Source organism: Maniola jurtina, chromosome 8 (genome assembly GCF_905333055.1).
Source record: "Maniola jurtina chromosome 8, ilManJurt1.1, whole genome shotgun sequence".
Classification (NCBI taxonomy): domain Eukaryota; kingdom Metazoa; phylum Arthropoda; class Insecta; order Lepidoptera; family Nymphalidae; genus Maniola; species Maniola jurtina.
In genome coordinates this window covers 4,956,048-4,980,775 of record NC_060036.1, presented here as the reverse complement: position 1 = coordinate 4,980,775, position 24,728 = coordinate 4,956,048, and the positions used below count along the sequence as shown (strand labels likewise).

At 36.0% G+C, this 24,728-nt stretch overlaps 2 protein-coding genes across 7 annotated transcripts in view; both read left to right on the top strand.

Annotated features, from left to right (window-relative positions):
* The first annotated feature begins 993 nt into the window (after nucleotides 1-993).
* Nucleotides 994-4,071, top strand: LOC123867662. Its single transcript, XM_045909832.1, has 2 exons — nucleotides 994-1,259; nucleotides 1,510-4,071. The coding sequence occupies exon 2, from the start codon at nucleotides 1,521-1,523 to the stop codon at nucleotides 3,450-3,452; it is 1,932 nt and encodes a 643-aa protein (XP_045765788.1). The 5' UTR covers nucleotides 994-1,259; nucleotides 1,510-1,520; the 3' UTR covers nucleotides 3,453-4,071.
* Nucleotides 4,072-6,277: 2,206 nt separating this feature from the next.
* The window catches only part of LOC123867661 (fasciclin-1), a 103,895-nt gene continuing 85,444 nt past the window's right edge, over nucleotides 6,278-24,728 (top strand). For all 6 annotated transcript variants that reach the window (XM_045909827.1, XM_045909831.1, XM_045909828.1 and 3 more), the window contains exon 1: nucleotides 6,278-6,478. In XM_045909827.1, the coding sequence (XP_045765783.1) occupies nucleotides 6,371-6,478 (108 nt within the window). In that variant the 5' untranslated portion in view covers nucleotides 6,278-6,370. The remainder of the gene's footprint in view (nucleotides 6,479-24,728) is intronic.

Genomic DNA, 24,728 nt, shown 5'->3' with positions numbered 1-24,728 from the left:
TCTTAGCCTACTTTTCTTTGTAAGGTATTTTTAGGGTTTCGTATTTCAAAAGGAAAAACGGAACCCTTAAAGGATCACTTCATTGTCTGTCTGTCTGTCTGTATAGGGCTTTACCTGTACCTTCTAAAACAGATTTTTCTTTATTTTTATGTATAATAGTTTTTGATTTATCGTGCAATATGTTAGAAAAATACCCGAGTACGGAACCCACGGTGCGCGAGTCTGACTCGCACTTGGCCGGTTTTTTTTTTCTTGCCTGATGTACCTACCTATAAAGTTTGGTCTTCGTCTGTGTTGGTGTTAGCTGGCGGGCGTGTTCTGCCTTTTTGGAGTGTTTTTTTTTTGTTAAAACTGACTGGAAAGCGCTCTAAGGGGGTGCCGTGCGTATGTCGGCAAGCGCCGGCATAGACGGGGTCCATACTTGTATAGTTTAACTAACTTGTTACAAATAACTACAAACTTGACATTGGCTAATCTTTGTAAAGCCAAACGAGAGAAAAAAAAACCTATAAAGTTTGCTCCTCCATGATCTTTCTCAGTGGAAGAATCGCTTTCTCAGGTCTCCCATTTTAAACAGGAATTTCGTGTAGGTAGAGACACCACTGTTCGCTAATGTCCTTATCTCGAAATAGTCATATAATTTACAGGTAAAAATTATAATTAAAATCTCATCAGTATAAAAATTTTCCTGAAAAAAAAAAATTGATTCATCAATTACATTTGTTATTAAAAGTTACGTTATTTAGTGACACAATCTTCAAAATTGGTTCATTAATATTAGAGATAATCAATTCTCTTTTTGTTTAGGTACGTAGCAGATAGATACGTAGGTACTTACCTTTATGCATCGATGTATCTATCTATACTTTCAAGTTCGTTGTAGGTACATACATGTTCGTGTTTGGATCACAAAAATTCTGTGTTGCACGAGCCAGTAGATTCAAAGCAAATTGGCTGTGACAGACAGACGGAGAGATCCTATAGTAATTCTATTTATCAGGATACCGTAAAATGGGGCGACTTTCAAAACTAGGGGCGTCTTTGATGATAGCTTTTTTTGGTAGGTTTTTCAATAATATCTTGGACGATTCTGAACGAACCCTTTTTTGTTTTTTAGTATTGGCCACATTGGTATATCGGCCATCTTTCCTCAAGGCGTGAGCGCAAGAACTATTGTGTCTCCACAAAAAAAAATTATTTCGTAGTTCAGTTGCAAACTATACAAACTTTATGTGCTACAAAACTTCTTTTGTGCAAGAGTGAGTATTATAACCTGTTTAGTTTTACTTAATTTGTGTGTTTATATGATTCTTTGTGAATATAATTAAATATTGTTTTATTACCGATGACTGCCATTTTGGCTTCTATGTAGGTGTTTGTTCGACGGGGCTACTTTGATGAATGGTACGAGGCGACATTGATAGCTATCAATGACACCCCAAGGTATTTTTAAATGCAACAATGCGTATAAAATGATATAATCAAAGTGACCCCTGTTTGTTTTTGTAGGTAAGTTCAACATGGTACGAAAGTACAAGAAGCTTGCAGGTGCCCGTGAGTACAAAAACTATACTCAAGAAACTTTAGAGGAAGCCCTAGAAAAAATAACAGATGGGGAAATGAGTATAAATGCAGCAGCTATAAACTATAAAATTCCCTTCGGCACCTTATACAATAAATATAAGGGCATGCATGGTTCTACTCCGGGTGGACAGCCAGTGTTTTCACACTCGGAAGAAGTGGCAATTTTAAGAGCTGCGGCTACTTGCGCTGATTGGGGTTTTCCACTTACCACTTTCGATCTTCGAATGTTCGCAAAGTCATATTTGGACCAACAAGGCAGAAATGTAACGAGGTTCTCGAACAACATACCTGGAATCGATTGGGCACTCAGCGTTCTAAAACGTCACAAAAATGGGTTCGGTCAAAGACTCGCCACTAACATTAAAAGAGCACGAGCCGCAGTAGATCGGAACTCAATAAACACATATTTTGACAACCTCCAAAGAGAAGTTGTTGACATACCACCTTCCAACATATTTAACTATGACGAATCAAATTTGTCTGATGATCCGGGCAAAAAAAAGTGTATTTACAGGCGAGGTGTTAAATATCCTGAAAAAATTATGAACCATTCAAAAAGCTGCACCACGATTATGATTTGTGGGTCGGCTGATGGAACTCTATTGCCACCTTACGTTATTTATAAGAGCTTGCATTTGTACGATACATGGAAAGAAAGGGGAATTGTTGGCTATCCCTGTTGTACCAAACCATGCTGCAGTCGTGGCAGTAGATTCAATAGAACAACAAGTGGATGGATTGATGCACCTACCTTCAGAGACTGGTTCATTACAAGTTTCTTACCACATGCTGATAGGCTCGACGGACGAAAGGTGCTAATCGGCGACAATTTGTCGTCCCATCTCGATTCTGATGTATTGGAAAAATGTCAGTCTCACAACATAAGCTTCATTTGTCTTGTGCCTAACTCCACACACATATGCCAACCCTTAGATGTGGGGTTCTTCCGTCCAATGAAGACTGCATGGCGAAAGACACTCGAAGAATGGAAAAAGTTCAATCTAAAAGCAGGAACTGTACCTAAGGAAGCATTTCCGCGGCTTCTCAAACAAAGCATTATGGAGATGGACAAAGTTCAGCCAGCAACAGCCTCGGACGAAGAGGCGATCACCTCTGCGGTAAAAAGAAACTTGATAAGTAGTTTCAAAGCTACAGGGATCTTCCCGTTTAATAGGGACAGTGTATTGCGAAAAATACCCGACAACTCGCCTGAAGCTCAAAATCGCGTAGAGGGAAGAGTCAGAGACTCTTTGACAGATTTTTTAAAAGAACAACGCTTTGGAAAGACTGGTGAACCAACAAGGAAGAAAAAACGGTTGCAAATTGGGCCAGGAAAAAGCATTGCTACCCTCGATGAACCTGGACCTTCAACAGCCTCTGAAGCACATCTTTTGACATGTAGTGTAGATGCATCACCTATCTCTGATTTTGCTGAAGCAGGCCCTTCGACAATGAATCCAACAGAGGATTTTGACAACGATCCCATCCAGGATCCTTTATGCCCGCAACTACCGTTAAAAGATAAAACCCCTGAGTATGAAGATGAAATTACAGATTGCGAATCTGTTGCGGATGACCGAAGAATAGAGAGTCCATGCCCTGAAACTGGAAAATTCGTTTTGGCGAAATTTACTTCCAAAAAAGGTAAAAGACATTACCAGTATGTCTGCATGATTGAAGATATTTCCGAAGAAAAAATCGTGGTATTAGGTTTCAAGTCACATAAGAGGAACAAAACGGTATTTCGAGCTGTTAATGACGACGTCTCCATTATTGAAAAAAGTGACATTATAACTTATTTACCTCAACCAATCTTACGCGAAGGTTTTTATGTTTTTCCACAAGATGTAAATGTAAAAGAACTCTAAGATGGAGATTTTTTTTTGATATAAATATGTTGATTGAAATAGTTTAGACATCTAGGTAGGTACTTATTTCTTTAATTTGTTATTTGTTCTTTACAAAAATTATTAAAATGTTTATGTATATTTAATTATTATGAGAGCCATGCCTTGACAGTATTGTTTTCATAGAGATTCATCCTCAAATGAATAAATCTAAGACTGATTGCTAAGTCATTATTTCTATCATAGTTCGTGTTTGTGCCATTCATGTATAAAACGTTTCCTAGAGTCAAACATTTAATTTAAATAAATACTTTTGAAACTATATGTTTGTTTTAATATATTTATTTATCCACAAACATTTACAAAATCACATTCTGATTTGTAATAAGAGGTACATTTAGCATTTTAAAACTATTATCAAAGTAACCCCTGTAATCAAACTCGCCCCCCTGAACTTAGAATCTCTGGATTAAAAAATCTATTAGATGGAATATTTTTTTTATTTTTGTTTTAGTATCCTGTAAGGGGATACTTTGATATTCTATTTAAAAACTGGAGGCTATCAAAGCAACCCCAATTCAAGTATAAAGTTGATAAGCCGTAAAACTTTTTTTTTCTCAGAAACGACAAGCTATTTTTTTTTTTTAATAATCCATTTTATTTACTACTCTTAGTCGTCACTATGACATTTTTTTCATATTTTTCACATTTAAACTAGCTGAGTTACAAGCGTTTGAATTTTAAAATTAATCAAAGTCACCCCATTTTACGGTACCGTTTTTTTCACTCGGACGTATGGAAGCCTAATAGTTATTTTGATTTTTTTAATCCCTTCATTTCCCGTCCGCCGCATATCTGTATGTCCACACATTTCTATGTTTATACTGATGCTTTAGTATAGCTATATCACTGATACAATTTTAATAAGGTAAAGCGTAGTAAAAAGTGTAGATAATCCGAAGATTCACGCATATATATTCTATTTTGACGTCATTGTGATCGCATAACCACAAGTTGTAGGACAATCGGGATCCAGCCGGTCTTACAGCGTACTTGTAGTCCTAAGACGTCCTAAAGGACGGGAAGAAGTTAAGTGGCTTAGCTTCTAAACTTACGTTACAACTACTCACCTAGTTAAGGAACTTCGCGAAACGCCTACCCTTAAGCATTAAGACTCACCTAACTCCTAAGTCACTTATGCCTGTGTGACGTTTATAAGCGCGACGAGAAACTACCTTGGTATGTCATTAGCAACTTTAAAGTGCCGGCAGCTATGACTTGAAGATTTACTATCCAAGATACGGTAAGTATATTATGTATTGTGGTGAAGGCATAACGTTGCGTTGGACACATGGTTTTTTTTTTAAGGAAAATTATGACTTGGCGCGGGCATCGGGCGCAGAGCACTGCAGTGTAGGTTCTATGAAAACAACAGACTTCGGATTTCGGTAGATGTATAAAGATTGTCTTTAGGTACATCATATTACTACTTAATTGATGCGAATCATCGCGAATTCGTCTGTATGGTTATACATTTTTCAGGATATTCCTGAGGAAAAAATAGCGTTGCAAGTCTTTAACTACTATATATCTATGCTAGAATTACGCCAATCCATTGCTTCGTTGTGGCGTGATTGAAGAGCAAACCAAAAAGAAAAACTTTCGCAATAATTATAAGTAATATTGGTACTTAGAATAAATAACCTTGTTAGAATTCAAGTAGCGGGAGGTAGTCGTAGCTCGAACTCCATGATCATAATATTAAGTTAAATAAAATTAATATATATTCTGGTGTCTCTACATAACTTGAAATTAGAACTAGAACCATTGAAATTTTAATGATTTTGTAGCTAAGTACCATGTTTTATACTCAACTAGGTATATACTTACTAAGTTTTCACCAGTAAGTATACAATTTGGGTAAAAAATGTTTATAGACGAATCGATTAGCGGCTTCTGATAAGGATAACTGGATTCTACTTCCGTTTTTGTTCTCCACAGTAATGTAGGTACCTACATATTATGTAAAGTGACGTGCATAAAGATTTTGACGAGGATAGGTACTGGAGGGTAGGCAATGCATCACCAGCCATGCACATAGAAAACAAAATATTTTAGGGTATCAGAACTTTTCTTAAGTGTAGAGAGCAAACCACTGGCTATACATAACACGAATAATTATTCAACGTTGCATCAAGATTCAGAAAAGAAAATGTTAGTACCTACTTACTTAGTAAATTATGATCTTTGAAGAAAATAAATTTCCCTACACTGACATTTTTGATTCAGGAAAAATGCAAAATATGTTAGACCAAATGCCTACAACTCTACAACGCAAGTTACAACTTACAACTGACTTCAAGAAACCTCAATACATAAGCACACAAATACCGAATACACAAGTGTAAATTAAAAATTTATAACCCCCGACAAGTGAAGGTTACAGTAACTAGAAAAGAGCTGATAACTTTCAAACGGCTGAACCGATTTTCTTGGATTATAGCTAAGAACACTCGATCAAGACACCTTTCAAACAAATAACCGTTCCTTTCGGCTTTGCCGTAGTCGGGTAAAAAAACAAAATTAAAATCGGTTCATTAGCTTAGGAGCTACGATGCCACAGACACGCAGATACACAGATACACACGTCAAACTTATAACACCCCTCTTTTTGGGTCGGTGGTTAATTATAATGGTCAGGTAATACCAAAAGTCGTTATATTATAGAACGTTATTTTTGAAAGAGGCGCGTGTGATGACCAATTTGACTATAAATTACTAACGTATGCGTGAGAGAGACAGAGGCCGCGTCAACGCATAGCCTCTCAGTGGAGCGTACCCCGGCATTTACCGACGCGCGTCGACTTCTGCCGCGCGTAACAGCAGATGAATTTCGCGAGTGCTTATCAGTGAAAATAAGTGAAGTTAGAAACGCTATAATGGGTGGACTCAAAGTGTTGTTGTTAGTGATGTTCACAAGCTTCGTTGTGGCTGAGAGGAAGCCGACCATAAGCGAAAAGCTGAGGGAGGATGCCGACCTTTCGCAGGTATGAAAACAAAGTTTTGAATAACTTTTAACCGGCAAATTAAAATACTTTACTTACATTTGAGGTTCTTTTAAGTTAGGTATATTATTATAACAGGAAAGCATATGAAAACACATATATAACTTACTATGTGGGGTACCTACTTATTATGTAAGGCTTAATAAGATTTATCGAGGCAGTATTACCAAGCGTTTTTCTAGACTAGGGAGCTTAGGACACAGGAGTCAAGAACTTGTTAATCAAGTTTTTGATAAGCACAACGAATTTGATACTTATGTAGGTACTTTCTAAGTTTTGTAAGGGGTAGAGCGTAGAATGCAAAACGTGATATAGTTTAGTATTTATGTGACGTTACAATTAATATTCATATCAAAGTATTTTTATTAAGGAGTTTAAAAAAAATTAAGGTTTCATTTATTTATTGTGAGACGTAAGATATACCTAATAATATTAAATATGCCTACCTATCTGAAGTTATTTCACATCTTTTCGTTCCGGTTCCCGAATTCCCTTTTGGTCTCTCGAATAATCTCTTGATGAGATTTCCACCCTCCGCGGTCTTCTTATATTTAACTACCTACCTAGGTACCACTTGAACTTACACCTCATAGATATATAACACCTATATGCCTACCTACCTACCGAATTTCTTGCTGGTTATTCTCGGTAGAGAAGGCATTCCGAACCAGTGGTAGATGCTTTTGACGATTCAAAAGTACCCACCTAGGTACCTTACCTACTTCTAAAAAGTAAATTGAATAAAAATATTTGAATTTTTATTAAGTTACTTTAAAAGCTCGAACTAGGTAGGTACCTGCGGTAAATCGTAGGATTTTGCAGTAACTATTTAGGATTTATCAAGTCTCAATGGTAAAAGTTCAAATTACCCAAGTGGCCAAATAATAACTAAACCAGAACGGAATGTGGGCACCCGACTCCACAGTCTTCTCCGTCCTTTTATTCGATTCTTAGTAATCCTATGATTGACCATATTTCGGGCTCTTATTGAAGCATATTATATTAGACTAGCTGATGCCCGCAGCTTCGCCCGCGTGGATTGGTCAGATCCCCTGCAGCATCAGGATTGAGGAGTTGGAATCCAAATTTTTTATGAAACAATGTCGCAAAGTTCCTCTATCGATTAAAAAAGAAATGACGCAAATCGGTTCAGAAATCTCGGAGATTTTGGTGTACATAGTTAGAAAAACACAACTCCCTTTTTGAAAGTCGGTTAAAAAAGTAGCCTATTTTACACCCTGGTCAATCCTCTACTTGTATGTGAAAATCCCGTTAAAATCGGTTCAGCCGTTCCAAAGATTAGCCTTTTCAAACAGACAGACAGACAGACAGACAGACAGACAGACAGACAGACAGACAGACAGACAGACAGACAGACAAAAATTTTAAAAACGTGTGATTCAGTTATGGTATTGTTCAAATAACCATATGAACTTAATATGTGGTAGTTATTAAAAAATTACAGACAGACACTCCAATTTTATTTATTAGTATAGATAATCAGTTCCTTGTTATGTAGGTACATATTAATATTTATTTAGTTATATATATATATATGTTATATTGTATATATTAATTGTAGCTACCTACTTAGAGAAAATATAAGAAATAAGAAACATGTAGGTACCTACCTACCTACCTCACTTTGGGGTTTTCTTTAAAGTGCGTAGGTATAGTAAAATCGTTTACCTACATAAGCCTACATACCCACCTGCATATAAAGCTAATTAAATCAATAAGGTAAAGATACCAACGCCAAACTAGTACACTTTTGCTTTGATGCCGCTTTCCTTTATGTTTCTAATAAGATTTAATAAAGCTATTAGGGCGATTACGATGTAGGTAGGAGCAAAACGACAAAGTTGGTAGAGCTACCTATGACTCACATTGCGTAGAACGAAGCGGGCATTCCAATGAGCTAACTATGAAGACTCGAAGAACCACCGATCTTCATAATTAGCTTTGAATGAAGTAGCAATAAGATTACTATTTATATACACTAATGTGTATAAAGTTATTTACGTCGTAATATATGACACTGAAAGAGCATCTTGAACTTTTGAACTGCTATTTGGCCTGACAAATAATGTAGGTAGTACCTAAGTACTAACTATTAGGGACACTAAACAATCTACCAGGAAACAGAATAGGTAGGTATAGGCAATTGAGATTTTATATTACAATTAACAGGCCAAGTGCGACCCGGACTTGCACACGAAGAGTTCCATGTCATCTTACAAGAAATAACATTTTAATTTTTTTTCTGATGCTTACTGATTTTTTTTGTTATAAGACATTGCTGCCTGCCAAAGTTCAAGATTCTAGGCCTACTGGAAGAACTTAGATAGGTTTTGATTCCTTGACGGGTCTTGACAGACACTACGGACAGACAGAAGACAGCAGCGAGCTCCTATAATGGTTCCTTTTCCCTGGAGATACGGAACCCTAAAAAGATATCAAAGTGAAGTAAGTATACCAGTTCGTACGTAAGATTACGTCGGCCTTTTCATTATTCTGGCATCTATCTAAATGAAAATCAAAAACCTCTTTGAAACCCTCTACATTTTGCGGTCTGAAACTTTTGCAGATGTTGACAAGCTTTGAACGCCAATATCTTGATTACACGACAAAAGCACACCAACTTTGACTCAAAGATTGCATAATGAACGCAAACTTTCAATATTATACATATAATATTATAAAAGTACCTACCTACTTAATAATATGTCACAAATATGAGAGATTTCGATATCTTTTGTGGCTAAAATATACTGAATCAAATGGAACCACAGGTTGCTAAAGATAGATTGGTCCTTTATCTACAAAGATGGGCTAGTTTTGAATGAAAATCATTACTTTTGATACTACGAGTATAAAAACGATTTTCCGTCACCTTTTCACACAAAGTTAACGATTTAGGATCGAGTTTAGGTTAATTTTTGGTTTCGTACCTCAAAAGGAAAAAAAGGAACCCTTTTGGGATTACTTCGTTGTCTGTCTGTTTGTCAGTCTGTCGCTCTGTTCGTCTGTCGTGACTGTCAAGGAAACCTGTAGGGTACTTCCCGTTGACTTAGAATCATGAAAGGCAGGCAGAAAAATCCGAAAACCGTGAATTTGTGGTTAGGTACATCACAAAGTTCATGTTCCAAAGCAACTGAGCAGTAAATCAATTCCAGGATTGCATTTACAACACTTCTACAATAAAAGTAAAAACTTCACTAGTGATTGCGTGTGTGTAACATAATTGGACAAGGAAATAGGTACGTGAATGCTACTCTTTTTCCTCGGAAGACTATATCGTCTAGGCGTCTTAACTGCTAATTGGTCACATAAAGCTAATAGAACTAAGGAAGAACTTCTATGAAAGTAAATTAAGTAACTAGAAGTAACATCTGGAGCCCAATTAGAACTTTCTGAAACGTTTGCTGATTTAAAAGTAATGGTTTCAAAGACTCCCAATTTCACAAACATGAAATAAATATACCCAGTATATACCTAGTCGTAAGATACTCTCAGATAACCAAATTTTCATTTCACCAAATACTTAACCTAAGAATATATAAGATATACCTACGAGATAGTCCTATTGGATAAATCAAATTGACGTTGACGAGTAACAAGACATTTAATGATAAATTGACATGGACACATACCTATTCAAAGGAGATCATTCTAGCTCCATACATTTTTGGGCCTTTTCTGAAAGTGCCGGCCAACGAAAAAAAATGGTACGGATCGTTAGAACTAGGCATTTGGAGTAATAGTTAATATGGCAGAAAAGTTGTAGGATTGCTCTGAACCAAGTTATACAAGGTCGAAGATTCGTCATTTTCATACATTTTATTGATTTCTAAAAGTGCTGGGAAACAAAATAATGTTAGATATTGCTAGAACTAATGATTTGAAGCAATTGTCATTATAACCCGAAGGCTGTGGGGCCATTATATGTCGTGTTATACAAGTTATACAAAATTATTAATATACTTTGTATAATTAATTGCAATCGATTTTATGATTTTGTTACTGTTCTGATTGTTTTATACGAATTTGAATACATGTACAATTATTTAGACTCCCACGAAGTGCTGGATCAGCTGCAATGTGGACATAATTCGTTTATACATACCTGGATTGTATGCGGCCTTGTAATACTAGGTGATCTCATCCAGCCATCTCCCAAACTTCTGCCACTGGGAATTGGGATATCTCCGGCGAGCTATGTGATGAATGCACCATTTGGTTATACGTACTGTTCACCATAGTAACTAAGGTACGGGCTTGCTTCAGTCGATAGCTGCCCAAAGCAACCTGCGTCGATTCTTCTGTGAATCTAGGAAAGTCATTGAACGGAGGATATTGGCTTCCATAGCCTGGAAATGAGCTCTCCTTCTATTATAATTACATATTGTGTGTGATAACAAGTTCTGCTGAACTGTTTTGCTCACTGGCCTTTCATGGATTACGTCAAGAAAATCACGTGCATGCACGTTGTTGTCTATCAGAACATGATAGCCGTTCAGCAATACTGACAAAATCCTGAAATAATCGATCATGGTACTTAATGTCCGGTTACAAATCCTGAATAACCCTGAGTAAACAAAAATCTCTTCCAAAGCGGTCGTTAATCATTTACATTATCCAGCAGCAAATGGTAAAAAGTCTAGATTTATTGCTTCGTCAGTAGTTAGCTGGGTTTTTACTGATGTTTTGTTACTGGCATTTGTGCCACATAACCGCACACCTCAAGAAAGAAAGATTACCTCAAGATTGTTTATGGTATCTCTAAAACCATGGACTAAGATAAAAATCCAGTAAAAATCTTCTATATCATTCAAGGTATCATTTAAAATCTAGGCATTGTAAGTTGCTGCAGCGTGTAGATTATTGTTCCATCGCAACAAATATAAAGGCTTTTAGTGGTTTCGGAACTTGTGGTTAGGGTATGATTTTCACTGAAAAAAGTAATTAGTGCTTTTCTGAAGATATATGTACATGCCTGTATCTGTCTGTACATGCCCTTTATAGATAGCCTTTCTTCTTGAGGCATGCAGTTATGTGACACAAATGCTAGAAACAAAACATTTAAATGAAACCCAGCTAATTACTGACCAAACCAATAAATCTAAGCTTGTTACCATTTTCCGCTGGATGGTGGAAGTGATGAACAATTGCTTTAATAGAGATTTTCGTTTGCTCAGGATTGATCAGAGTGACCGGGCATTAAGTAATGTGATCGATTATTTCAGGATCGCGGTAACATCGCTAAACAGCTATCATGTTCTGATAGACAATAACGTGTACTACAGACGTGATTTCCTTGACAAAATCCATGAACTGGTCAATGCGCAAAACAGTTTAGCAGAACTTGTTATCACACACAATAATTATAATAGAAGAAGAGCTCATTTCCAGGCTATGGAAGCCGACATCCTCCGTTCAATGACTTTCCTAGATTCATAGAAGAATCGACGCAGGTTGCTTTGGGCAGCTATCGACTGAAGCAAGCCCGTAGTTACTATGGTAAACAGTACTTATAACCAAATGGTGCATTCATCACAGAGCTCGCCGGAGATATCCCAATTCTCAGTAGCAGAAGTTTGGGAGATGGCTGGATGAGATCACCTAGTATTACAAGGCCGCATACAATCCAGGTATGTATAAACGAATTTTGTCCACATTGCAGCTGATCCAGCACTTCGTGGGAGTCAAAATAATTGTACATGTATTCAAATTCGTATAAAACAATCAGAACAGTAACAAAATCATAAAATCGGTTGCAATTAATTATACAAAGTATATTAATTTTTTGTATAACTTGTATAACACGACATATGATGGCCCCACAGCCTTCGGGTCATAATGACAATTGCTTCAAATCATTAGTTCTAGCAATATCTAACATTATTTTATGTTTCCCAGCACTTTTAGAAATCAATAAAATGTATGAAAATGACGAATCTTCGACCTTGTATAACTTGGTTCAGAGCAATCCTACAACTTTTCTGCCATATTAACTATTACTCCAAATGCCTAGTTCTAACGATCCGTACCATTTTTTTTCGTTGGCCGGCACTTTCAGAAAAGGCCCAAAAATAATGATCTCCTTTCTCTCAGTTTTTGACATTTACTCATCTTTTGACTCATCCAAACTTGCCATAAAAAACGCTATTTCAAAGAATTGCTAATCTAAAGTATGAGTACACTAGTGAAATATATTATAAGTAATTATACAAGAGGGAATGAAGCGGTTAATTTTATTTTTGACATAGTTAGTTATTCGGATAACGCCACCGTCGCGTTGATGAAAGTGGGCCTAAAGCTAGTACACCTAGAAAACACACCTAGTATTGTACATCTAGAAAAGATTTGAAAAGCTTTAGGACTTTTGAAAACAGTACCTAAATGGACATTCATTACATTAACTTCTTAGAATTTGAAGATGCAGTGACAAAAAGTCTAAAAGGTACCCTTTGTGAAAATACCTGTACAGAAATGGCATTTCTTTACTTTCTAAAAGAAGTTTTCTTACTGAGTATCAAAAGAGCTGACTTAATTTAATAGAGAGTTATTTACAAAATGTGGTTTTCAATTTCATGGCTCTTTATTTTGCTTTCTTTTATGGAAAAAAGGATCGTTTTGAGTTTTGATCCGCACACTTATAATTCCACATATTGAAATTATATATAGACACGTCAACGCTTTGAAAAACTATTTCTTGTCGAAAAGGAGATTGGCGAATTCCATAGAGATTCAGACCCAAACTAACAGAACTGTGAGCCTCAAGCCCACGTTCACGAATCAAACTTCTCATGCTTGTTCTAGTAAACCAGTCTAACAAAAAACTTCATCAAAGTCTACCAAATAAAGTTGGGAGAAAAAAGATATTCACTTGTATTGCCATGTAACGGTTATTTATAATGTGTGCCTGTGAATGATTACATTTTTGATCCCCATCTTCTAATAGTATCAGGCTTACATAGAAAAATACTCTGAAAAATATTATTAAAATTAAATGATTTCTGAATCTGAACGGTTTTTAAAAATGCTAGGTCCAAATTCGCCAACCTCCTTTTGAATATTTCATTCCGAGTACTCACACACAATACATGACTCTCACTGCTACTATCAGCGCCAAAATAGCGAAAATCCGATGCTTCAAAAACGTCGGTAATTACAGATCCAGCTTGTATTATTCAGTCAGTTTATTGGTATTTCATAATATCTACCTAGAACTGAATATTATGACTGGTAACAATAATATTCATTCATAGATAAAGCTATTGTAGTCCGTTTTGAGTTATTACATACAGACTGAATATGTTCGAGTATTATTTTTATTAAAATCAAATTCGAAATGATTTAGAGTTTTCATTACTAAAAAATGTAGATGTTAAATCGCGGTTCAATAAAATACATCGATAACGCTTTGATACACTCTCTCTTCTTAATTGGGCAGACGTCTCAAACGGTTACATCCGCTTGACTCTACTATCCTGTACTCTGTATTAATATTTGTCTTAGTTATTGTCTTATGTCGTTTGCAGCAACTGCAGGATACTACGATGATTTTAAATTAAATTATTTTGTTTAGATGTACTTATAAACAGGTTATTTCCGAATGGTGCCAACTAGTCGATTGCGGAAAAGCTGCATCAATCATTGCCACAATCTCAATTGTTGTGATTGGCTGAATTTATCGTAGATATTCTTGTTGCAATGAATGAATGTGGTATGACGAAGTGATCCTATAAGGGTTTCTTTTTTTCTGTAGATACTTACGGAACTCTCAAAATGAATGCACGAGTCACAAAATTAGCTCTCGTGTTACTGCCTACTGGCTTCCTCCAAGAAGCAATTATCGTGGACTACGGGCCCCTTGTCAATTAGCGGTCAGTTTAATTTTATTCGAGCTTCCTTTGCAGAGGTTAAGATTTATAGTGGACTAGCTGATGCCCGCGACTTCGTCCGCGTGGATTTAGGTTTTTATAAATCCCGTGGGAATTCTTAGATTTTCCGGGATGAAAGTAGCCTATGTCACTCTCCAGGTCTTTAACTAAACCCATGCAAAAAACTATGTCAATCCGTTGTTCCGTTGCGACGCGATTGAAGGACAAACCAACGAAACGACAAACAAACACACTTTCGCATTTATACTATGGGTAGTGATGTAATATTACAATACTGTAATCGCTATTTCGTATCTATGTTTCAAATATAGATGTAGCATTCGTAGGATATTACAGAAGGGCGGCTCATTTTTTGTGCACTTTGATCAGCTTGGCTGTCCAGCGCGGAAATGCAAACACCAGCAGACAACAAAACTCAAAAACCAGATCACTATGAGAGCCGCTCAAATTCTTCTTGGCAAGAATTTTTAAAAACTTTTGTGTTCCATTTGAAATGTTTTTTTCAACGATAGGTAAGTAAGCCTAGGTCGAATAATAAATTGAAACAATGTTCTCTAATATCATGATGTTATTATTAAAATATACTTATGTAAGTACTCGTACCTAGATCGCGAATGAATAAAATCTTTTCGTTTTAAGTTTTTAATTTTTAAAGCTTTATTTAAATTGGACTCATTAAAACTGATAAAGAGATTTTTGTAATGTAAATTACGTTGTATCGGGGATTATTTAGTGCGCGATGAAAATGTTGTTCGTATTTATGCTGCAACATTTTACATGCTCCCAATATTTCGCAACTCATCATCAAAGGCTTTAATGGTGAATTTCATAGTAAATCTGAGAGATTATAGATTCGATTTTTGTTTTTGATACGAGTATAAGCCAGCTTTGGTTGCTTCTCTATCAGAATGTGTTCAATGAAGGCTGTTATTATATGAAATAAAGACAACAAATTGTAGGAAACTAGATGATGCTTACCTAACTTTGCCTCCCTAAATTTCAGTTTTAAAAAATCCCCTGGGAACAATTTTATTTTGCAAAATAAAAAGTGGCTTATATCGTTACGTAGAGTGTTTATTATATTCAACAATATTTTTGAGTACTTGGCAAAAAAGTGTTTTTCAGCTCCGAAAAAAATCTGAAAACATTTTTCCTAAACAGACTTAAAAGGATTAAGACAATTGCTGTCAAATCCCCTTAAATACTTTGCTACATGATAATATGAATTTAATAAACAACATTTCTAATAGCTAAGGCTGCAGCTGCACTCTGTAGCTTTGTAAGTAATTAACCTCAACCTAAGTCCATTAAAAGAGTACAGTATTTAGTCTAATTTTACTAGCGGAAGTGGTACTTAATACTGTTCCAAGTCAGTGAATTCCGGATCCATTCCACCCACACAGCATGTCTCATCTCATTGTTTCAAGGTCACTCATTGTTTGGGATAGCTTAGTTGAGCGTTTGCTATCCACCTGTAGACCGAGAGTATCTAATATCGAACGGTCCTGGTCGATGTCTCTTAGTAGAGTGTAGTTACATTAAATCTTACTTGTTAATCAACCTCAGCCTACCATCAATCAAAGTCTTCAATAAGTGTGTCCTACCCGTTATGATATAATGGCGCTGAAACGTGGGGACTGACAGTTGACCTTGTCCATAAGTTTAAAAACGCTCAGTGTGCTATGGAGCGGGCTATGTTGGGTTAAGGGTGTCTTTCTGAGGGACAAAATCCAGCATAGTAGCAGTAGCAGAATCAAAGTAACCAATTTAGCTGAACGAATCAGCAAGATGAAGTGGCAGTGGGCAGGCCATGTCTGTCGCAGAGGCGATGTCCGTTGGATGCGACGTGTTCTGGAGTAAAGACCGCTACCAGCAAGTGCAGTATGGGACAACCTCCAACCCGCTAGACTGACGATCTTAAGAAGGTAGCGCTAAATGGGTGGATGAGGAAAACAGTCGACCGTGTGTAGTGGCGAACTCGGGAAGGCCATCCAGCAGTGAACGCATGCTGGCTGATTGATTAACCTTTAATCAAGGACTTGTTGATACCAGGGTTTTTCAAATTTTCGGTATAAAAGTATTCTATACCCCTCTCCAGGATACGACTTTAGCTATCTATGTATCGGATTGGTTCAACGGTTAAACCGTGAAAACGTAACACCTTCACTAATTATAATATTATTAAGGAATAAGGAATATCGAAGTATTAATCCATAGTATTGCTTATTCCAAATGGAACGATATGTTGAGGCAACTTCCTTTGTTTCTGGAAGTGGCAAATAACAATTGTGAAGGAATTCGATAAAGGCTGGATGTGGGCGAGCGGTGTGACACATCTCATTCAGTTTAGTATTCAGCCCCCGTCAGGCTATCGATTGACACGAACTATTGTAAAGAATTCCAGATACTACATATTATTATTACCTATTATTATTCTTACAATCATAATATATATCATATTCCGAAAACACAACATTTTTACTCGTAACTTAGAAAGAAAATCATCATTTACAGCCACATTCTATCGGCTATTATGGAGCTCTATTGTAAAGGAACCACTGTTACTAAAATAGTAATTAAATTTAAGCCCTTCGTATGCCAGCTCCGTGTGGCTGGCCTTTAAGTTTAAATTAACTTCGGAATATATCCATGAAGAGTATAATTTGGGGTTTGTTGAGGGCCGTATAATATATGTATATTGAGGGAACAACCTTAATTATCATTACTCTGAAGATATTATGGCCTTGTTGCATTAATATGTAGGTTTACAGCGTTGGTAAATAGTTACCATTATATAGGTATACAATTTTGAGAAACAGGTCAGCCGCTGAATTCAACACAGCTGGGCAGCGCGGCGTGCGGGAAGCTTCGATGTCATCACGTCCAAAATTCCTCACTGCTTGAAGACCAAAGTCTTCAAACAATGCGTGTTGTCAGTGATGGATCTGAGACATGGTCGCTAACCATGGCCTCATAAGAAAGCTCAGTCACTCAGCGAGCGATGGAGAGGGCTATCCGTAGGGAACTAGAGTAACCGACACAGCTCAACGGGTGAAGTAGGCTGAAGTGTGGCAATGGGCAGGGCACATAGTTCGACAAGTGTAAATTAAAAATTTATAACACCCCCGACAAGTGAAGGTTATTTATTTATTCTTCGTTTCAGACTTATAAAAGCACTTACATACAGTAACTAGAAAAGAGCTGATAACTTTCAAACGTCTGAACCGATTTTCTTGGATTATAGCTAAGAACACTCTCGATCAAGCCACCTTTCAAACAAAAAAAAAAAACTAAATTAAAATCGGTTAATTACTTTAGGAGCTACGATGCCACAGACAGATATACAGATACACACGTCAAACTTATAATACCCCTCTTTTTGGGTCGGGGGTTAAAAATAAGTACGAACCTTGGTTATCCAATCGAATGATATGTAACAATCTAAAATATCTAATAATGACTGTTATTTGTCGGGACAATTACGAGTATAGCTAGCTAGTCGGTATGTCAGGACACTACTGTTGATAACGATGACATGTCCGGATGTATTGAGAAGAATGGCAACCCTAATCTAGTTGTACATAAATTATGGGAAAGGGTTTAGCACTGCACCATGTTACTACTTTGTAATAATGCGACGCGACGACGTTGCAATTTTTGATGGCCCTCACATTTGAAGGGTGAAAAGTATAAGAGCGCGTCATTTCAATAGCGGAGGAGTCGTATTGTGTTTCCCTACTTGTAGGTGCAGGCGTTGTACCTATAGCTACCTATATGCTATTTACGTGTTGTATATTACGATGACAGACACATCGGGGGAAAATTAAGAGGCTCTGTATATTTTATATAATCGCTATTGTAATAATTCTGAACAAGTATTGTACTTTGCACATTAGATAGTTGATTTGAAATTTTTCAGGAACCTTAAATGCATCATTGGCCTACATTCATATTATCAAACTAAGATTTTTGTTTAGTCGAGTAAAATAATAATAAAAAAAAAATAATAATAAAGCTTTAATTAATTCCATACAAAAATAAATAAGTTAAAATATACAAGTTACTTTGATACCATAATTTAAAGAGCTTAAGCATAGTTTTGATTAGTGAGTTAGTATATTTTATTACAAATTAAAGTTATGGTTAGTTTGTTAGTACAAATTATTTACATTGGTGGTGTGTGTCTTCAGTCTAAGTTCTTATCTTGTATGGACCCCCTTTGGGTAAAAGACTCCTCCAAGGAATTCCACCTTGCTCTATCTGTAGCTGAGGCTAGCCATCTACGACCCGCTATCGCCACTATTTCGTCTACCCATCTGGCATATGGCCTGCCTCTCGCTCTAGTACCTCTTGGTCCCGACCACCTAACTGACCTTGTGGTCCATCTATCATCGGCGTATCTAGCCACGTGACCTGCCCATTTCCATTTTCTTTGTAGAGAGAAAGTTAAGGCGTCGGTGACTTTTGTTTTCTTTCGGATGTCCACATTCTTCACTCTGTCTTTTAATTTTATGCCTAGATAGCTTCTTTCCATTTTTCTCTGGGTAGTCTGGATTTTATTTCTTGTTTTCAGATCAAACGTCCAAGTTTGGCAATCGTAGGTGAGGCAAGGTAGTATTTCTGAGTCCATAACTATTTTCTTGGCTGGCAATGGTAGCTCCGATTTAAATATTTCTTTATGAGCCCAGTAGTCTAGTAGTAACAGACTATTTTTTTTTTGTCAAATCTAAGGCTTGATACTAAGATACTTACCTAAATTGAATATGTATGTTTTAGATTGTTGTATTAGATTCGCGCTATTGTACTAAATATTCTGAGGCATTAGGTACTTATTTACTGTAGACTCCAATACAATTGTCAACAATAATTTCACGTTAATTTTTTTCTTTTTAAACATAAAATTAGGTTATGTTAATACAAATAAGACATAGCCAGAAATAGAAAGACCTGTGTCAATGTAACGTTTCGTTCTATAAAATATTTAAAATAATCATTAAAAATCAATTGGCCGTGGGATAATAAAGCCACTTCTTAGTATTAATATCGGTAGTACCTACCTCCCCACTTCCTAAGACGCTATTATTTTGCGATTTGATTATGCAAATTGGTTCCATGGCATATCGGAAGCTTAAGCTTTATAGCAAGCTATTCGTGGCGGTACCGCTAGTCCATTATTTTGATTGAATTTCACTGAAAATTACCGTTTAGTAGATAAAATATAGAAACCGATATGAATACAAGGTTTTGCCGCTCTTTCACGACGCCTTCTATCAGGGGCGCCGGGTTTTTAAAATTCCCGTGGGTGCTCCAGCTTTTAATGACATACCTAGCTACTGATATTTTATTTATTTATTTCAGTACTGTACACACTACACATACTTTTGTTTTAAAACATTCAATTCAAAATAAATAAAATTGCGCGTCATTTATTTCATTAAAAGTCTTTAACTTTGATATAAAATTATTTAGGTATGATAAGTATATTATTTAGATCGCGTTTGTTAAAAGATGAGAATTATTTTAGATATTTATAGTCGTGGGTGCTCGGAGCCCACTATTTACCTCTCGTGGGTGCTAGAGCACCCGAGCACCCACGGAGTCGGCGCCCCTGCCTTCTATTGACTGGAACAAGGCCGTCATATTTTCAAGCATGTTAGTCCCTAAATGTCGTTTTACTGTGCTTAGACACCTCGCCAGTATCCATTGTAGGGTCGTGTTTGTTTTTTTTTGTGCGCATGTAAGTATGCGATTCGTGCATGAGCAGTTGCACGTGCCAATTTCAATTTTAAAACTTACGGGGCAAGCGACGGGTCTGCTCGCGAAATTCAAATTTTATTTGGTTTTTCGCAATTTTTAAACTAATACGACAACGTAGGCTTACGTCATTTTAATTGCGACAATGGCAGCATCATCCTCACAGGTTTATATAAAAATCTTTACTTGAAAAGGTCCAGTTTAAGAAATTAGCTCTAGTATCGATTAATTTGTGAGAATAGTTATTTTTTTTTTAAATATTTTTCAAAAGCAAATGGGTCACATTTTTGTTTGCAACAATGGGCCCTCAGAATAAGCAAAACGGTGGCTCTCTTCTCAAATCAATGAATGGGCCTCTCGCGGGAAGGTTTTCGTGCTACCTCCCGCAAGATACATTTTTTAAATGTTTCGAAAGCTAGTTCAACCGAATGCTTAAGTTGGCTGTGTAATATAAAAATAATAATTGGTAATTCAGTATAACAATGATGAGAACAAAAGAAAAATAAAATAGTATGGTACGACTCAAACACATTTTATTAGCCATACCAACGGTACACAGATCATCAAGAACCAAAGAGAAATATAACCAAGCAAAGCTCCTGAGTTTGCACAATATAAGAAATATGCCTTTACTGCTCCATTCCTGAAAGAATAAGGGTAACATCAAAGGAACAATTCAGTTTCAATAATCTTGTAAAGTGAGTATTCTTAACTCATCTTGGTCTTCGGGGGTCTGCAAAGGTACACACAATGTGTTTTGAGAATAATGTACTTGCTTGTTATGAAAGTTTTTAGAAATAATCTTGCTTCTGGAATAGCAAAAGTTTTTTCAGTTACAAAGAAACTAATTTATTGGTTGAATTTTTGGTAAATCAAATAAAGATTAGTTTACAAAGAATAATCATTATTAAACATATAATAAAGTAGATAACTTGCATGTCTTAGCACTTACGTTACTTTAAACCTTTGATTGATTACACGCTTTTAAGAGGAAAACCTATGCGAATGACATTGACGATTTCCCCTTCAAACTAGCAATTTCGACATGTCATGACCCTCTATTGACAATTAATCAAGCAGACATTTCAATCTGCGAAATTTACGCGGACTTTTAGTATTTTGACGTAGGAGGGTAAAAGATCCAGTAAATGAATGACTACCCTGACTTTGACCTAAAATTAAGATATATGAGAATCGTTCTATATATAATTTTTATATTTTTTTTTATCTGTGTCTATACACAGTAGGTATACACTCTTAAATTATTTAAATATCAAAAACGCAAAAAAATGCGTGGTATTAATTATTATAAATTATTTTATTTAACAAAAGGATAAATTGCCAGTAAATGAACTGGGAATTTCAGTGAATGAACAAACTCTATCTAGTGCATAAACTCTCGATTCCTATTAATAAATTCTTAAGTATATTTTCGGCTTGGAATTTAAAAAAAATGTCAGATTTTCAGTTTTTGACTTATTGTATATTTTTTTCTACATTTTGCGCGATAAATCAAAAACTCTTTTACATAATAATAATAAATAAAACCTGTTTTAGAATGTATAATAGAGCCCTTTCATATGATATTATCCCCTTTGGTATAGTTATCTTAGTTTGAAAGTCACCTAAATTTTCTGGAAAACAGTCCAAATGACTACAGAGAAAATGAAACTTAACGCTCTTGTTGCATCCAAGTCGCTGGAAGTGCAACATCAGCTACTGAATGTGTTAAGAGTAGTGAGAATAATATACCGTAACACAAGTGTCTGATGTTATCAGATTTGTTCCTTTGAGCCACATGTTCTGATGCTTTTTAGACAATCTAAGATCTCTCATTAAGTGATCCAAATAATTTTGATTGAATGGTCTAAGTTGAGATGTAAAAAAGTCACTACATCGTCACTACCTTCTGAAAGTTCTTGAAATGGTAGATTAGAGGTACTGGGTTGGGGCTGAGGTACAGATTTATCACCAGAAGTCAGAATCGTTCAAATTGCAGACTGCAAGTTACAATAGAGCCGCTTGGAACAATTTTTTTTGCTGTTTCTTCTGGTAATATTCACAACGCAGAAATAATAATCATCATGGTGTTTAGATGGTTCGCGCCAAATTATAAAATTTTTTTTTAGTAAAAGTAGTTAACTATTCTTATTTGCTCATAAACGCAACGAGGAAATACAGCTTCCACATATAAAAATTGGAGTCCAGGCCTTGCTGTTAGCTGCTAATGGGTTCTCAAAGTAGCCCGAGTATGCTTGTTTTACTGGGCACAAAAGGAAAGAATGAAAGGAGCTTACCCAGTACATCTTAAAAGATCCGTTATAGATACATGCATCCTGCCATGCCTTACCTATGCCAGCCAAACATGGGTCCAGACAAAGAATATAAAAAGAAATAGTGACTTGCTAAAGGGCGATGGCAAGGTGCATAAATTAAGCAAAAAATATTCAAAGTGAGAATTGAAGACATAAGAAAAAAGACAAAGCCTACAGACACCTTGAGACATGCCCTAAAACTGAAATGCAAATGGTCATATTGTATCGATTTTTACAGATGAAAGAAGGACAGGTAGGTAGACCGAAGACGCGTTGGTCTAATGCTATTGTGCAAATCGCGAGAGAAAATTAGCTTGATAGTACCAAAGACAGAGAGAAATGGGGATACCCAAGAGGGATCCATATACAAGAAAGAAGAATACCAGAATAAATATAAAAAAAATTCAAAAGAAAAATAAAACCGACTTCAAAATCACAAACACTAAAAAGTAAAAAATAATTTAAGTTATTGTGGTTTTTGAAGTCGGTTTTATTTTTCTTTTGAAATTTTTTTATTTCAAAATTTTTAGTGGGCCCACTGTACTATAATAATGTGCCATGCCCAGCTAAAACCCTACTGTTTACTAAGCAATTACACTGATCGCGAGCAATTTGCTCTTATCCATTGAGGAGTTCTGTTCTCCATGTCAGAAGATATTCATCAGAACTTCATCAAATTTATATGGGACCACCTGCAAAGTATACCTAGCTTTTCAAAAAAAAAAAATCCAAATCGGTCCAGGCGTCTTTGAGCAATCGGTGAACATACATTAAAAAAAAAATTGAATTTGCTCTTATCCATTGAGGAGTTCTGTTCTCCATCTTCAAAGATATTCATCAGATCTTTACCTTTATATGGGACCACTTGCAAAGTATACCCTATCAAACAAAAAAAAATCCAAATCGGTCCAGGCGTCTTTGAGTAATCGGGGAACATACATAAAAAAAAAGATACCGACGAATTCAGAACCTCTTCCTTTTTTTAAAGTCGGTTAAAAATATACTAAGATTTACTAACATGGTGTTATACCACAGAGTAGCAAACAGAGGCAAAATTTATAACTATTTTGGTAGGGTTGGCACTGGAGGATACAATTTAATTAACAATAGTTATTTGTTCAACAAGATGGTAAAGTTTGTTTTTGTTGTGATTGCCTAGTTTAAATATCGATCTTTAAATATCGATCGATAGATCTAAATATCGATTTTGAACGAAATCAGTCAATTTAGAAAGAATTATAAATGGTGCCAACTTTTTTAAATTTTGGTTACAGTTTCCTATTTTGTGATCCCAGGGAGCTCTAAATATCGATTTTGAACGAAATCGGTCAATTAACAAAGAATTTCAAAATGGCGTCGACTTTTTTAAATTTTGGTAACAGTTTCTTATTTCGTGATCCCAGGGAGCTCTAAATATCGATTTTGAACGAAATCGGTCAATTAACAAAGAATTTCAAAATGGCGTCAACTTTTTTAAATTTTGGTAACAGTTTCTTATTTCGTGATCCCAGGGAGCTCTAAATATCGATTTTGAACGAAATCGGTCAATTAACAAAGAATTTCAAAATGGCGTCGACTTTTTTAAATTTTGGTAACAGTTTCTTATTTCGTGATCCCAGGGAGCTCTAAATATCGATTTTGAACGAAATCGGTCAATTTACAAAGAATTTCAAAATGGCGTCGACTTTTTTAAATTTTGGTAACAGTTTCTTATTTTGTGATCCCAGGGAGCTCTAAATATCGATTTTGAACGAAATCGGTCAATTAACAAAGAATTTCAAAATGGCGTCGATTTTTTTAAATTTGGTAACAATATCCTGTTTTGTGATCCTAGGGATCCTCAGATATTGATTTTGAACAAAATTTATGACAGTTCAAGAAAATAGATTTTAAACACTATTTAAATTATTATCATTAACATTAAATTAAATGAAAACACGACGCGCGACGTGTACTGCAGCCCCTGAGCTTGAGCACAGGCCGAGCCGGTATAAACCGATTTCTCTCCGTACGCGACGTAGCGCCTGTGCTCACGCACACACGCGCCTCAAGCTTGTAGTAGTGTACCTATCGTAGCGCGCTTGTATGAAGCTTTGACTCTGTTCGCTACTCATGTGGTTATACAACGCAATACCACACTAACAAACACTCGTACAAACATACAGACAAGTATATACTCACACACACTCACACACACACATGGACGCACGCACACGCACTTTTGAACGGTTTGAACGGAACACGGTTTTGAAATTG

Excerpts from the sequence above, each read along its gene's own strand:
- LOC123867662 (XM_045909832.1), top strand. The coding sequence starts at position 1,521 with ATGGTACGAAAGTACAAGAAGCTTGCAGGTGCCCGTGAGTACAAAAAC.